This window comes from Stenella coeruleoalba (assembly GCF_951394435.1).
Source record: "Stenella coeruleoalba genome assembly, chromosome: 14".
NCBI lineage: Eukaryota > Metazoa > Chordata > Mammalia > Artiodactyla > Delphinidae > Stenella > Stenella coeruleoalba.
This window is the reverse complement of record NC_137160.1, coordinates 59,221,686-59,236,223: the sequence shown is the minus strand read 5'-3', so window position 1 is coordinate 59,236,223 and position 14,538 is coordinate 59,221,686. Positions and strand designations below refer to the sequence as shown.

The 14,538-nt window shown below is 46.2% G+C and overlaps 1 protein-coding gene across 8 annotated transcripts in view; it reads right to left on the bottom strand.

Moving 5' to 3' along the window:
• The window catches only part of PTPRM (protein tyrosine phosphatase receptor type M), a 798,567-nt gene that overhangs the window by 24,772 nt on the left and 759,257 nt on the right, over positions 1-14,538 (bottom strand). For 6 of the 8 annotated variants that reach the window (XM_079943436.1, XM_079943437.1, XM_079943438.1 and 3 more), the window contains 7 exons: positions 9,505-9,621; positions 8,746-8,796; positions 4,489-4,643; positions 4,118-4,253; positions 2,223-2,372; positions 1,357-1,530; positions 231-362 (listed from right to left, as the gene is read on the bottom strand). In XM_079943436.1, coding sequence (XP_079799562.1) covers positions 231-362; positions 1,357-1,530; positions 2,223-2,372; positions 4,118-4,253; positions 4,489-4,643; positions 8,746-8,796; positions 9,505-9,621 — 915 coding nt within the window. The remainder of the gene's footprint in view (positions 1-230; positions 363-1,356; positions 1,531-2,222; positions 2,373-4,117; positions 4,254-4,488; positions 4,644-8,745; positions 8,797-9,504; positions 9,622-14,538) is intronic. The other 2 variants (XM_079943433.1, XM_079943435.1) reach the window with 1 other exon arrangement.

Below are 14,538 nucleotides of genomic sequence, written 5' to 3'. Positions count from 1 at the left end.
CCTGTCTCGCCCTGTCACTCCCACCATCTCTTTTGGTTTCAGACTATTTTCTGCGCCCACCCCTAATCCTGTCTGGTTTTTAACACGGGTTTTTAGCATCTCCGGTTCTCCGTCCTTGCCTGGCGTTTGTGACCTGCCAACGGGGGACTGAACTTCTCCATGTGCAAACAAAGCAAACACAGATTTGACCCCGGGCACGGGCCCTGATGGCCATAAATCTCGAGTCTCACCTGGGCCGGATCCACATCATTCAGCATAACTACAGACGTGCAGTGATAATCCAGGACCAGCCTCCAGAAGTCTTTCACTGTGTTTGGCAAAGGATGCTGGGTGACTATAAAAGCCGAGGGCTGTTTATAGCTCTGCAAACACAAACAAGAAAGATCCAAATATACCCAGGAAAATGTAACAGGAGGAAGCTAAGTTATTTTGTACACATGGGAGTTTGTGACATAAAACACTGAATGTATTTAACAACTGTTGAATTCTATCACCATTGTCAATGCCAAAACAGACCAAATATAGGCTCATCTGCAGAATAATAATGATAAAATAATCTCACTTTGATACTAAGAAAACTTAATCGGTATTTCATAATTTTTTTGGTATTTCTGGTAGAAAGGCAATGTTGGCCCTATACATAACTATTTTAATGGAGAAAATTTAACTTTACTTTAAAATATGCATAATTAAAATAGTTCTGTTTTTCCTAAAATCTGTTTGCTTGTCATTTAAATGTGTGATAGTGTTACTTATTCCTGCCATCAAAGGACACACATGCTTTTTACAGCTCTGCAGAGCTTCAAACAAGTTTAAATGCGCTTTTACTGATACCACACCAATAGAATTAAAATTTCCATATTAGCACTGAAAATACCCGTTGACTTTGTCCATCAATTGAACGGCAAATGTTCATTCAGTTAGAAGTAAACAGACAGACAGGAAGTAATGAGTTGTGTACTATCTGTGCTGACAGGCAATTTTTCCCCCATGTTAATTACCGCCCAAATGAGGAGGAATGGCAACTAAAATAATGCTGCAAAAACCATATTATCCCACTTCGCTGCTTTCGTGACTTAATAGCTGTCTCTTGCTCTCCGGCCAGGAGGTTAAAAATTGAAGCTCAGAGAGTAACCGAGACATCTTTCATTTATCAATCGCCTGGACTGGGGCTCTCAGAGAGACTAAGAACATTGGTCCTCACACAGAAACAGATACAGAATCTGAAATGCACTTTGTTGCAAATACAGTTTACATCTTAAAAAAAAACAAGGGCAGAGGAGTCAGGAGATAACACAGGCACTGCCCCTGGAGGACCATCCCCCCACACCCTGCCTAGGGGGTGAGGGGGCTCACGTCCATGAGGGCGGCGTTGATGTAGTTGCTGCTCTCGCCATCGAGGGTGATGAGGAAAGGCAGGCAGCGGTCGGGGGGCAGGATGTCCATGCAGCGGTTCTTCTCGTGGTTCCGGGGCAGAAGCGCGATGCTGCAGTCCTCCACGCGCAGGGTCGGCGTCACCATGTTCAGGGTCTAGAGGACAGAGGACACACACTTGGGAAGAGAACCCGTCTCAGACCCCGGGAGACCCACGTTTCCTGCAGCTGATGTCCCCCTCCTCCCCGAACCCCACTGACACAGTTGGATTTTTATTTCTCTTTACACTCCTTGCACTTGGTCCACAGACAGTGCCCATCAGACATAAGGACCACCGTGGGTGTGCAGGATTACGTGCCGTCGAGTCCGACTAGGGCTGGACATCTGGGCGCTTGGGGGTGAGAGGCTGGTGGAGATCGGCCGAGTCAGGTGCATTTAGACCCAACGTGAATATGAGGAACTGCACGAAGAACTCTTGCCCGGCAAGCACACTGAGTGTACATTGCTTGGTCCGGCTGCACCTGTGTTACACTGTGGGACAGTGTGGTGTCTGCCAGCTAAGTGGGGGCCTGGCTCTGCTAGACCAGTGGTTCTCAACGCGGGGACACTGGCAATGTCTGCACGTGATCTGGTTGTCAGAACGGCGTGGTGGAGGCCTCTTGGCATCCAGTGGGTAGGGGCCAGGGGTGCTGCTAAACACCCCCATGGCAATGGATGATCGAGTCCCCAGTGTCAACAGTGCCGAGGCGAAGAAACCCTGTGTTGGCTCATGGGTTCAGGAGCCGACTCTGAGGTCCTTCTTAAGGAGCAAGGTCACAGCCGGCCACCTGTCCCTTTAGCATGCTTACCCGGAACTCCTCTTTAATCTGGCTTGAATTTGTCTGCGGATCCAGCTTGTTCATGTCATAATAGAGAGACCTGACTTGCGAAGCAGGGACCGAGGTGTCCCCACAAAGACAGGCTTCCAGGATGGCATCGTGGATGAACACGTACTGCTCCTGGCGAAGCAGACGGGACTCGTTAGTAGTAGAGAAACCAAGGTAACCAGAAAGAACTAGAGAAGGAGGGAACGCAGCCCCACACAGACAGGAAAACAGAACAACGGTCCACCCACCACAGATGACGCCCTCCCACCAGAGAGAAAGCAGGGGAGAGGACCTGACCGCTAGGAGGGGCTTATTCCAGGACCAGTAATCCTGTTCCCTAATGGGACGGCGGGCACATTGGTGACTGGCCATGTGCGGCGTACAGTATAGCGGGAGGAAGAGATAAACAGGGGCTCAATGCAGAAGCCGTAAACAGATCGATGAAAACCACTCAGACACTGATAAATCCCAGAGCAAGCACTGTCATGTGGGAGTGACTGGAGCTACACTGTCTCTGCAATTCTGATCCCACGAGTTTGGAACTCAGTATTTCAGATGAGGAAATAGCAGAATCTTACCTACATATAATGAAAAGAGGAATGTGCTAACCAAATTAATAGTGTAAAGAAGGTCCAGGGAAACTTGACATCACTATGAAAAATCAACAATTCTGAGCACTCAGAGCTATTTACTTTGAAACATTAATTAATGCGATGATTACGAAAGTCCTTATGTGTCCAGGGAAGAGCTCTCGTGTGTACGTATAAGCCTGCAGTTTAAAAACCAACCCTCTAATTCTGAATTGGCCCTGGCTTTCCCTACAGTTAATTCGTAAAGTGTTAGCATATTTATTATTGCTCTCCAATTACATGAAATGCAAAAGAGGCCCATTACTTTTTACTTTAATTTCTATAAATAATTTGAATTCTTAATTCTCGAAAACAGCCCAGTCCTATTAAACAACACCTCAGAAATGGATTGAGTGAGAAAAAGGGGATGTGGTGACATTTGATCAACTGTTAAGTACACTGAAAATACATTATGATCATTATTATCTTTAAAACAAAAACTCTGTTCTAAAGAAAAAAGACCATGGAAGCAGCATTTACAGTTTCTGTTATTCTTCTCTGTTAGTTAAAAAATGAAATTAGGTTTCCCAGTGGCTTTTGTAAACTTTAATGCACAACCTAAATGTAACGGAGTCTTATTCTACTTCATGAATCATTTTCCAGGTGGTGGGTGTAATGCCTACTTAAAAGGATCAAATAGTAGTAAAAATGTAAATTTCCTAGGAACAGGATGGAATACTTTTTCTCAAATACTTAAATTCCTGATACACCTTGAGTTCTAACTTATAGAAGTACTAGTCGGTATAGAGCACTTCCAGAAAATGGGCGAATTCCCATGATACCAGGCCACTGGACGGAATTTTTAAGGACAGTAGGAAGAGAACGAAATGCACAGAGATTACCCTTAAAGGTTACTTGGCAAATGCCTGGCTATTCTCAGGAGTGGTCTCGCTCTGGTTACCAGCTAGTTTAAAAGACATAGTAAAAAGAAATGGTATTGAATCCCCGAATGCTTAAACGCAGAGCCTCGACTGGACCCTGGACACAGAAGTAAGGGGAAAGTTAGGCTCAGATTCTGTTACCTGGAAGACTCCTGGTCTTTTCTGTGTGTTTATGAAAGAAAAAGAAAAGGAAAGAAGGAGGGAGGGAGGGAAAGAAGGATGGCCAGGTGCTTCACTTTTTCTCCTGCGGGTTCTGAAGACAGAACTGCTGGCTCTTCTCTCCCCTTGCCCTGGGAGGTGAGGCGCAGGGCGGGCACCAGGGTCAGAGCCCAAGGGAGGGCAGGCGGGCGGTCGGGAGCTGCTGTACCTCGGTCTGCACCATGTTCACCCTCCGAGACCGCAGCTCCCGGACGCAGTTGTAGATGTCCACCACCCCTTCTCTCTCGGCCATGTCCAGCATGATGTCGATGACAATGAAACAGCCGGTCCTCCCTGCACCGGCGCTGCACAGAGAGAGGGCTCAGTCAGTGGAGGAGAAAGGACTTCTGTGCTCCTGCTTCTGCTTAGACTTTTATTGCGGTGAAACTCACATAACACGCAGTGACCATCGTAAAGTGCACAACTCAGTGGCACCTGGCGCCTTCGCATCCATCGAGTTTCCAAACGTTTCCATCACCCCAAGGAGACCCGCACCCACTGCTCCCCGTGCTTCCTTTTGGAGCCTCGGGCCCCCCTCACCTGCAGTGCACCACCAACGGGCCTGCGTTGGGCGGGCTCTTGGATTTCACCTGCCGCACGAATCCTAGCAGCCCGGTGGCGTGGTAGGGGACGCCGTGGTCCGGCCAGCCCGTGAAGTGAAACTGTCTGATCTCGCGTATTTCATGAACACCTCGCTGCCAGGGGTCGGTCAGCACAGCGCAGGAAGAGAACAAAGGAGAACAAACGGTGAGGGGCCAGGAGGGCGCCAAGGACCCCTAAGCAGTCAGGGAGCCCCGGGGCTGGGAAAGTGAGCTGCTGGGAAGAGGGTCATTCTTAGGTGCAACAGGCGCTTTGAAAGCCTCCTCACAGGGAGGAAGATGTTCGTGGGGGTGAAAGGGGAGGGGAATGTCTGGGGAAAACGCTAATTAACAGGTGCAATGGCAGCAAATGGGTGTGTCGCTGGGATTCCTTGAGCCTTCTTTCTAAACCTGTTAACGCAGGCTCTGTTAACAGTCTGTGTGTCACTTAGATTCTACGGTGTGAGGAGCGAGCCCATAGACGCACAGAACGGGGACGGGAAGGAACTAAGGGGTATCTGTGCACTCAAGCCCAGCTGCTGAGATGCAGACCCCTGGTGAGCTCTTCCGTGTTCCGGTGCTGTTTGCACCAGGCACTCGGGCTGTGCACAGGCTGAGGATGTGCAGAAAGGCCACTGGAAGAAGGACCACTTTCCAACCGGACAGCACAGAGAACCACTTTTCACTGGCAACTCGAGTTTGTTAGGTTTCTCTCTTTAATTGGGGTAAACATTTAATCCATTCATCTGATCACCAACAATCAGATGCAAACGCAATGCTTCAGGCCTGACTCCAGGGGCTGGGGCTGCAGAGACATGGAGATGGTGTCTCCTGCCTTCAGCGGTCAGCCTGTGGGAAACGGGCACGTCGAGATTATAAACCATGGAAATCCAGAGGTATTTTTGCTGGAATTCTATGTTAGACCAGTAACCTGAAGAGAGAGGGTGGTCCGCCATAGAACTGAAGGGAAGGCACAAGGACACAGACTTCAAGTGTTTTTAATTTTTTTAACATTTACTCTTGTTTTGAGAAAAACTAAGTTGATTTATATCCATCTTTTTTTTTTTTCTTTTTCTAACTATGAGCCTATGTATTAAGACTGTGTTTTAAAACAGGAGTTTACTTTTTTTTTTTTTTTTTTGCAGTATGCGGGCCTCTCACTGTTGTGGCCTCTCCCGTTGCGGAGCACAGGCTCCGGACGCGCAGGCTCAGCGGACATGGCTCACGGGCCCAGCCGCTCCGCGGCATGTGGGATCTTCCCGGACCGGGGCACGAACCCGTGTCCCCTGCATCGGCAGGCGGACTCTCAACCACTGCGCCACCAGGGAAGCCCAGGAGTCTACTTTGAAAACAACAATTACTTCCAGAATCAAGGCTGGAGGTAACCTGAGATCAGACTTGACTTTCCCCCTTCTCTCTTTCCAGCACTGTTTCCTGGACACCATCTCTCCATTGGCCCTGGACTTGGTTTTATTATCTTAACATTAAACGCCCAGGAACCTTGTCACTTTCACCAGTAGCCGCTGTTCACGCAGAGGTGGCCAGGAAGAAATTCGGAAATTTTATGTGCTTTGAAAGACTAGAAGAGGCAAACAATGATAGGTTTTAAAATTAAGACTTGTTTGCCATCAGGGCATTCATTTGTCTTGGTTTAATAACCCACAAGTGCTGAAGCTTTATTTCTCTTTGAAAATCATGCTATTCTTTAGTGGGGCTGAAGCATTAAGGAATTAAGCCGTCAGGGAGTCACAAAGGAAAGTGAACACTGTCATCTGCTAAATACGCTCTGTGACCCCAGAGCAAGATTACTGGGTGGTGGGAGCCCACACTTTCTCTCACTGAAACCATGGTAACATTTGGCGAAAGCCTCCATCAGAAGACACATGGTGAGCCTCTAACCCCCTGAGAGCTCCCCTGGCTTTACACAGGACGCCAGGGCAGGGCAGGGGTGGTCCCAGGGAGTGGGAAAGCCTATAATAAAGATTCATTCATTCCAAAGAGGACAAAAGGGCTTTTATGTCTCCCGTACACTGTTGTTTTTAATTTTAATTTTTTGAGCACTTCCCTTTCTAACTTTGCTAGATTTCAGAGCCAGCATCCCCAGAACCCGAACTCCATCCAACACGGGCTGGGCGCCCAACTGATCTAAGACTCGTTTTCTCAGCAGGGTAAATGTCAGTGTCTGGGATGCAGCAAACCTTTTCCCAAAATAAACCTCTACCCTCTAATGTGTTCGCTGCTGACAAGAGGAGCAACGGAACTGGCTTCTGAGTCGCCTCTCACTCTTGTTCATGGACGTGGTAGTTTCCTCTTTCACTGTTTTGTAATATAGGGGGGAAATCATAGATGTGACCAGTGATCACAGTCCAAAATATTTCCCAACTGGATATCAAGTATATCTTTTGTTCATTTTTCATTAACAAGATTTAATGCTAAATAAATGAGTATCATATTATACATAATATAATAAGTATTAATGCTATATGTTGGGTTGGCCAAAAAGTTCGTTCGGGATTTCCTGTAACATCTTACGGGACGAACCCGAGCGAACTTTTTGGCCAGCCCAGTAAAAGCGAGGTATGCATTTCCTTTTCCTTGTAATAGCTGGGAAGGAAGGCCCCCCCCCCCCCACGACAAACAGTAGTGCTTAGCCCAGAGCGGGCGCTTGATAAATATGTGTGGATGGATGAATCCCTAGGCACATGCTCTGTCTTGCAGATTCAGGACCATATCCCTGCCTCTCTGAGCCCCAGGCACCTCCTAGGCGGAGAGAACTTGGTGTCCATCGCCAGCTTCCTTTCTGCCAGCTGCGGCAGGGGTAGAGTCACCAGACAGCCTAGATCCACAGGAACTTTTCAGCTGTCTTCCTCCTGCCACGATGGGCACTTTGTTACTTAAAAGCTGTTCAGCTTTTGGAGTCACCAGCTACAGGGGAAAGGAAGGATGACCGTCCCATGCAAAACAGGAACTGACCAGTTTCAGGCTCCAAACCTGCCTGCTTGTTTGCAGAACGGAGCCCAAACCTATTTTTCACCTTTAGGTCCCCTGATGCGAATACTCTCAAAATAGAATCCGCATTGGAGGACTCTCAAAGTATACACTTCACTTGGCTGTTTTATTTTTTTTTTAAGTTTCCTTTCTAATGAGGACGTTTAAAACCTACAAGAAGTGCTCCACAGCCGTACTAATGATTTGTTTTCCTTAGAGATTCCAATTGCCCCGTTAGAAAATCCGGCAACATGTCATTTTGATTTCCCCAAACGCTCTAACAAGCTCCTCATGCTTTCCTTCCTCCCACCACCTCTTTGCTGCTCGTCTGAGGACTAAATAACTGGGTATTTCAGGAACATTTCTGTGCAGCTGGGGATGTAGCCGAGAACACTAAGAGGTTAAAAAAAGGCTAAAAAGACAAACAAATCCTTCCTTTAGCCACAGAGATGCATTTTCAGCTTATTAGAGAGCTGACTATTGTTCAAAGAACTCTATGTTTAAGTGACGGCTTTTGGATGCTTTTTTTTTGTTTTAAAGAAGAAAATAGTCTGGGTCTTTTATTACTATCTGTTTCAATGCAGTTATTCATGAGCGCTCTTGCCAAGAGCCATACAAAAATCCTCCATATTTCCCCCCCCCACAATCCTGCCTAAGAAGGGAAAAACCCGACATCAAAGTGTGAGGTTCAGAACTTGAAGAATTGAGTCAGCCAGAACTCCACGTTGTTTGAAGTCTCTAAGCCTCCTGCCTGCTTATTAAAAAAGACAGGCTGAGGGAAAAAAAAAAAAAAAGCTAAATAATTTGAGAAACAGATTAAAATAAATGAAAGTCTCTTCAGCCTTGTGATTGTATGACAAATAGGGATTTGAAAACCAGGAGAGGTAGTTGAAAAAATCAGGGTAAATGAGCCAGTAAGCAAACGCTGCAATTTCCTCATTTCCCAAAACTGGTCTTGTTAATCCAGAAAGTGCATCGAGATGCAGTGAGAAGTAGGGGGGTGGGCTGGGAGCCAACCGCCCTGGTCCACTTACAGCCCGGGGCCTGCAAGGGCACCCGCCACTGGTAAGTTCATGCCGGCATCGCCACATCCGGTGTATGGCTCAGCCGTGGACGGAAGCCGGGGGACCTCAGAGACAAAACCGTGGGTCCCCTTCTTCGAAGGCAAGGTGAGGACAGGAAGGCAGAGCGTTTGTCAGCCACGTCACCTCCACTACCCCCCACAGCCTACCTGTGACACTTCTCTGGATGGACTGCAGTTTGCTTCGCTTCCGGCCCCTCCCTATGTCAGCAGAAAGAGGGGGAGTAAGGAGATTCCCCGTTACGCCCTGTGGAGAAGGCACAGAGCAGCAGTCCCATCCATGCATGTGGGATGAGGCCGTGGGACAGAGCACAGCATTCAGGACCCCACGCCCGCAGGGCCCGAGGGCTGAATCCAGCATGGGAGTGAATGGATGGAAGCGCTGGTTCATGCAAGAGCATCCCAGGTCTGCTTATGTGTGTTTCCAGGTAGAAGCTTCCACCTGGAAAATCCATCAGTCCATATTAAACCATAAGCTGGAAAAGCCTCAAGGAGGTGGAGGGGATCCAGGACGAGTTAGGACCTGTGTCTCCACACCGATACGAACTCAACACTGGGAAACCCACATGGACATACAGCATGAAGGACATTTATTGAACTGCCTCTGAACAAGGACAGAGAGATGAGCTGAACAATATCAATCAGGTTAAAAAGAAAAAGGAAGTAGACAGCTAGGAGTATCTTTTGGTTTAGTTGCAAAACACAGATTTTCATGAAATGGGAATGATTTGCTTCAAAGACGGAACTGAGCTATTACAGAATCACAGGGCAAGATGCAATCTTGAGAAATCACTGGATAGAGCCTACCTGCATTCAGGTGTGACCACGTATGAATTATCCCAGATAACTTAATGAGGCTGGTATCACTAATGTCTGACCAAAGCTTTTCAAAGCAGTGTGAAAACTTACCTTTTCAACAGCAAATGTTCTTATCACATATTCTGCCAGTAGCTCTGTTTCTATTAGGGTGACTTTAATGTCTTTGTAGATCTCTGTGTCATCTGGCCAGTATTTGCAGCATTTGACCTTTAGAAAACACAAAGGAAATGAAGATTTAGGGTTTTTTTTTTTTTTTGGAGTTCTCCAAATGATGGGTCACAGTACAATTTATAGGATACAATTTGCACACAAAATCAGAAGTACAGCTTAACTTTATTTTTTTAGATCACCTATATATTTTTTTCTCTCCCCAGAATAAAACACAATTTGAGTTATGGGAGGAATAAAACCTAGGAAAATGGTCTAAAGTTAACAAATTGTATTTATACTACAAACATCTCAGTTACAGTAACCATTCATTTCCTGTCTATCTCTACTCAGGAATGGCCTGGAAAAATAAACTATAAAAGTTAGCTTGCAGTATTTTAGCTCCTCTGAACTTTAAATTTCTTCTAGTTTCAGGAACTGATCGAACATTTTTGAGGAGGACTGAGCAGGAAATCAGAGCCCAAAGAAAGTAAAGATTAGAGTTTGTTTTTTGTTTTTCCTGAAGAAGGTAGTAGCTATGTGTTTTCCCCAAGTTAGAATTACAGATTCATTTTAGTATAAGTAAATTCAATACACAAAACCCGGTGAACTCCCTATGTTAATGACTCTTAAGATTTCCTCAGCCACCCAGGCACAAAACCTGGCAATCCTTCTCCAAAACCCAACCAACTGCCAGGTCTAAGAAGCTTTTGAAATCTCTGTCAAATACGTTTTCCACATTTTTATTCCCTCCGCCACCATCTTCGGGCTCTGGTAACTTCCTGCATCCCCTCCATACTAGTAGCTGCAAAAACCCTTCCAAGTGCGATCCCAATGGCACTGACTTGCTCTGCTCAGTAAACGTCCGTTTCCAACCACTGCCCATGAAATTAAGTAGAAATTAACTTTGGCCTGGCAGGTAAAGATCTTTTTTGTATTTGGACACAACTAGCATCTTCATCCTTTTTTTTTTTTTTTCCACTACTCTCCTTTCTAACCACATATATTTTATGTTCAGAGACAAGCGGTTTGCCTGATCCCCAAGCAGACCTCATGGTCCAGACTCCTACACATGCCATTCCTTCTGTGCAGGATGCTCTCCTCCCACTCAGATATTTTATCTAGCTGAACATTTTATCCATTCTTCAAAGAGTATCTCAAATGCCACACCCCTTCAAAGTCTTTTCTCCGTGGATGCTCTCTGTTGGTGCTCTGATAAGATGTGCCAGTTCTGCTAGTATGACACCCTTCTGACGCCGCGTTATACCTGCTTACTACCTGCCAGCATGCAAAGGGCTTTCAGTTGCTTATTTCTGCACACCCAGCAAATCCGGTATGTGTCCCATACACAGAAAATACGCAATAGGTACATGTAAAACTGAATTTCATGGAGACAGGCATAGGATCATCGTAGGAAGGACAATCCCAGGTTGGGAAAATTTACAAAAAGAAATATGGGCTGGGGTGGCCTTTCCCAGAACGCCAAACACCTTGGTACACCTGTGTTTCTGGTGTGGTGCAGGCTGGTTGTTACCTTAGCTGCTTCCTCATGAAACTTTCCGGCAGCCAATTCAGTGCCGTTCTAGATAAGCCTTATCACCTTTACTTGGGAAGATGTAAGCCAGAAACATCAGGAATTGGAGATACAGTGCAGCACAAGGCAAAGATGGTCCCTTGGGGGCTTCCCTAGTGGTGTAGAGCTTAAGAATCTGCCTGCCAATGCAGGGGACATGGGTTCGAGACCTGGTCTGGGAAGATCCCACATGCCGCAGAGCAACTGGGCTCGTGAGCCACAACTACTGAGCCTGCACGTCTGGAGCCTGTGCTCCGCAACAAGAGAGGCCGCGATAGTAAGAGGCCCACGCACTGCGATGAAGAGTGGCCCCCGCTCGCTGCAACTAGAGAAAGCTCTCGCATAGAAACGAAGACCCAACGCAGCCAAAAATAAATAAATAAATTTATTAAAAAAAAAAAAAAAAAGATGGTCCCTGCCCTCATTAAATTTTTAGCTTCCTTAGGGAATCTTTTTTTTTCCCCTCATGGGAACATTATCTGTGACTTTATAAAGGATAATCATTTATAAATATTTTGACTTATCCATATTTCCAAGATTTATATCATGGACACCTGTGCCAGATCTAAAATATTCCAGAATAACTGAGATCTATAATTTCTCCAGTTCTTTTCCTAGATGTAAAGCGAGTCTGAGCAGATCATGCATATTTGTGATGTCTAATTTGATAACAACCCTAATTTCACTCACAGAATGTCTAATTACTTTCACAATGGTAATTAACAAAGATGCTTATATGGCACGTACCAAAGTCTCCTCTATTTTAGGGGACTTGCTTTTACCTTTTTGTGACTTCAATCATGCAAGCAGAGGGTTGTGGATAGATACAAAACTACGAATAGAGTATATACATGCACTTTTAAAATTAAACAATTCTCAGGAATTCCCTGGCGGTCCAGTGGTTAGGATTCCGTGCTTCCACTGCAGGGGGCACGGGGTTCCATCCCTGGTTGGGGAACTAAGATCCCGCATACCACGCGGCCAAAGAAAAAAAAAAAAGAAAAATTAAACAATTCTCAATGGAATGAACACATAAGTCAAAAATCTGTGTATTTTTCCAAAAATTACAAAGTTAACCTACGTTAACTAGGTATACCTTGTCTAATAAAAGTGCCTTATTAGAATGTGATTGCTGTAGGACATAGTGTATAGTCACCTATTCTTCTCTTTTAGAGTCTTTACCCTCCCCATCCCCAAAGTTTCAATAACTACGGGTGTGGAGGCTTCAATGCCTGGGAGTCAGCGAAACCAAAAGCCTCTGCAATGTACCAAAGGCTTAGAGCTTCTCTTGGGTACTGTTCTTCCAGTTCCCTTGGGCCAGCTCAGTTCCCAGGGATCTTGACCCTGCCGGGCCCTCCCGCCGGCTCTGCCATCCCCCAACCTCCCGGGTGCAGCCGGGCGCCCCCTGGCGGTGGCGGCAGAAAGCGCCTTCCAGGTGCAGGGGTCGCCAGGGGGTGGCCACATCTAGCTCCCCAGGCTGGCTGCACGTTACTGTGACCTTCGGGGCACCTTGATGTCTCTGTCGCAGTGGTTCTCAAACTTCAGCAGGCATCAGACGATCCTGGAGGCCTGTGACAAGTGCTGGGCCCCACCCCAGAGTTTCTGATCAGTAGGTCTGGATATGTGTGGTTCCAGAATTTGCGTTTAAGAGGCTCCCCGGTGATGCTGCTGGTCTGCGGACCACACTTTGAGAAGCAAGGATGTAGACGACAGCCTGACTACAGAGGCTGGCTCTCTCCTTAAGGCTGCGGTGAGCCTGGGTGAGTCACTCAGGTTTGCTTAATCTCAGGTTCTTCATCTGCAGGGGGTGGTTTTTATTCCATCTCAGAGGGCTCTAAGGTTAAGGCAGGGGTTTCCAAATTTGCACGTTAGAATCATTTGGGGGGTTATTAAATTCCAAAGCCTCGGCCACACTCCAGGCCAATTAAATCATCATTTTTAATGCACATCGAAACCACAATGAGGTATCACCTCACACTGGTCAGAATGGCCACCATCAAAAAAATCTACAAACAATAAATGCTGGAGAGGGTGTGGAGAAAAGGGAACTCTCCTACACTGTTGGTGGGAATGTAAACTGGGACAGCCACTATGGAGAACAGTATGGAGGTTCCTTAAAAAACTAGAGTGGCCATATGATCCAGCAATCCCACTCCTGGGCATAGATCCGGAGAAAACCATAATTTGAAAAGATCCATGCTCCCCAATGTTCATTGCAGCACTATTTACAATAGCCAGAGCAAGAAAGCAACCTCAGTGTCCATCGACAGATGAATGGATAAAGAAGATGTGGCACATATATACAATGGAATATTACTCAGCCATAAAAAGAACAAAATAACACCATTTGCAGTGACATGGATGGACCTAGAGATTGTCATACTGAGTGAAGTCAGAGAAAGACAAATATCATGATATCACTTATATGTGGAATCTAAAAAAATGGCACAAATGAACTTATTTACAAAACAGAAATAGAGTCACAAACATAGAAAACAAACTTATGGTTACCGGGGGTAAGGCGGGGAGGGATAAATTGGGAGATTGGGATTGATATATACACACTACTATATATAAATAGATAACTAATAAGGACCTACTGTATAGCACAGGAAACACTACTTGATACTCTGTAATGGCCTATGTGGGAAAAGAATCTAAAAAAGAGTGGATATATGTATATGTATAACTGATTCACTTTGCTGTATACCTGACACTAACACAACATTGTAAATCAATTATACTCCAATAAAAATTAATTAAAAAAATCATAATTTCCGGGTAAGACACGGGCATCCGTAACTTCTTATAGCCCCCAGGCGACTCCAAAGTGCAGATGTGTTTGGGACCCACTGGACTGAGTGATAACATCTGCCCTAGAGCAGGTTCATTGTGAGTATCCCCCCCAACCAATGGAAATTCTTAATTTTATTATGATGATAGTTTTGTGGTGATCTGGACTGGAGGTGGCCACAGGCAGTCAGAGGGCACAGATCCCCCTGAATGCCTGAAGAGGTGAAGCTGTGTTTCCTGGTGCAGGGAGAGGGGAGAGCAGAGTGTTGAGTGCTGTGCCAGCTCTCTGCTGGGGAAACATAGGCAGAAGCCAAGGAAACTCTGGCGTGTTCTCTGTCCCTCTTTCCTGCACACCTATTCGGGGCACTGGTGGGCAAGTCCACTCTCTCACCAGGGAGGTGTGATTAACGCCCAACAGAAACTAGGAAAGGGTGTCCTGACTTGCGGAGGAGAATCACATCCAGTAGAGCCGTGAGGAGCCACAGAGACAGTTTCCAAACAGTTTCCTTTTCCAGATCATCACGGATGCCAGACACAGACTTTCACGCTTGGATTTTGCTTTGGAATCACTGGGTTCTTGCAACTGTGGCCTCACCAGTGGCTGGCCTGAG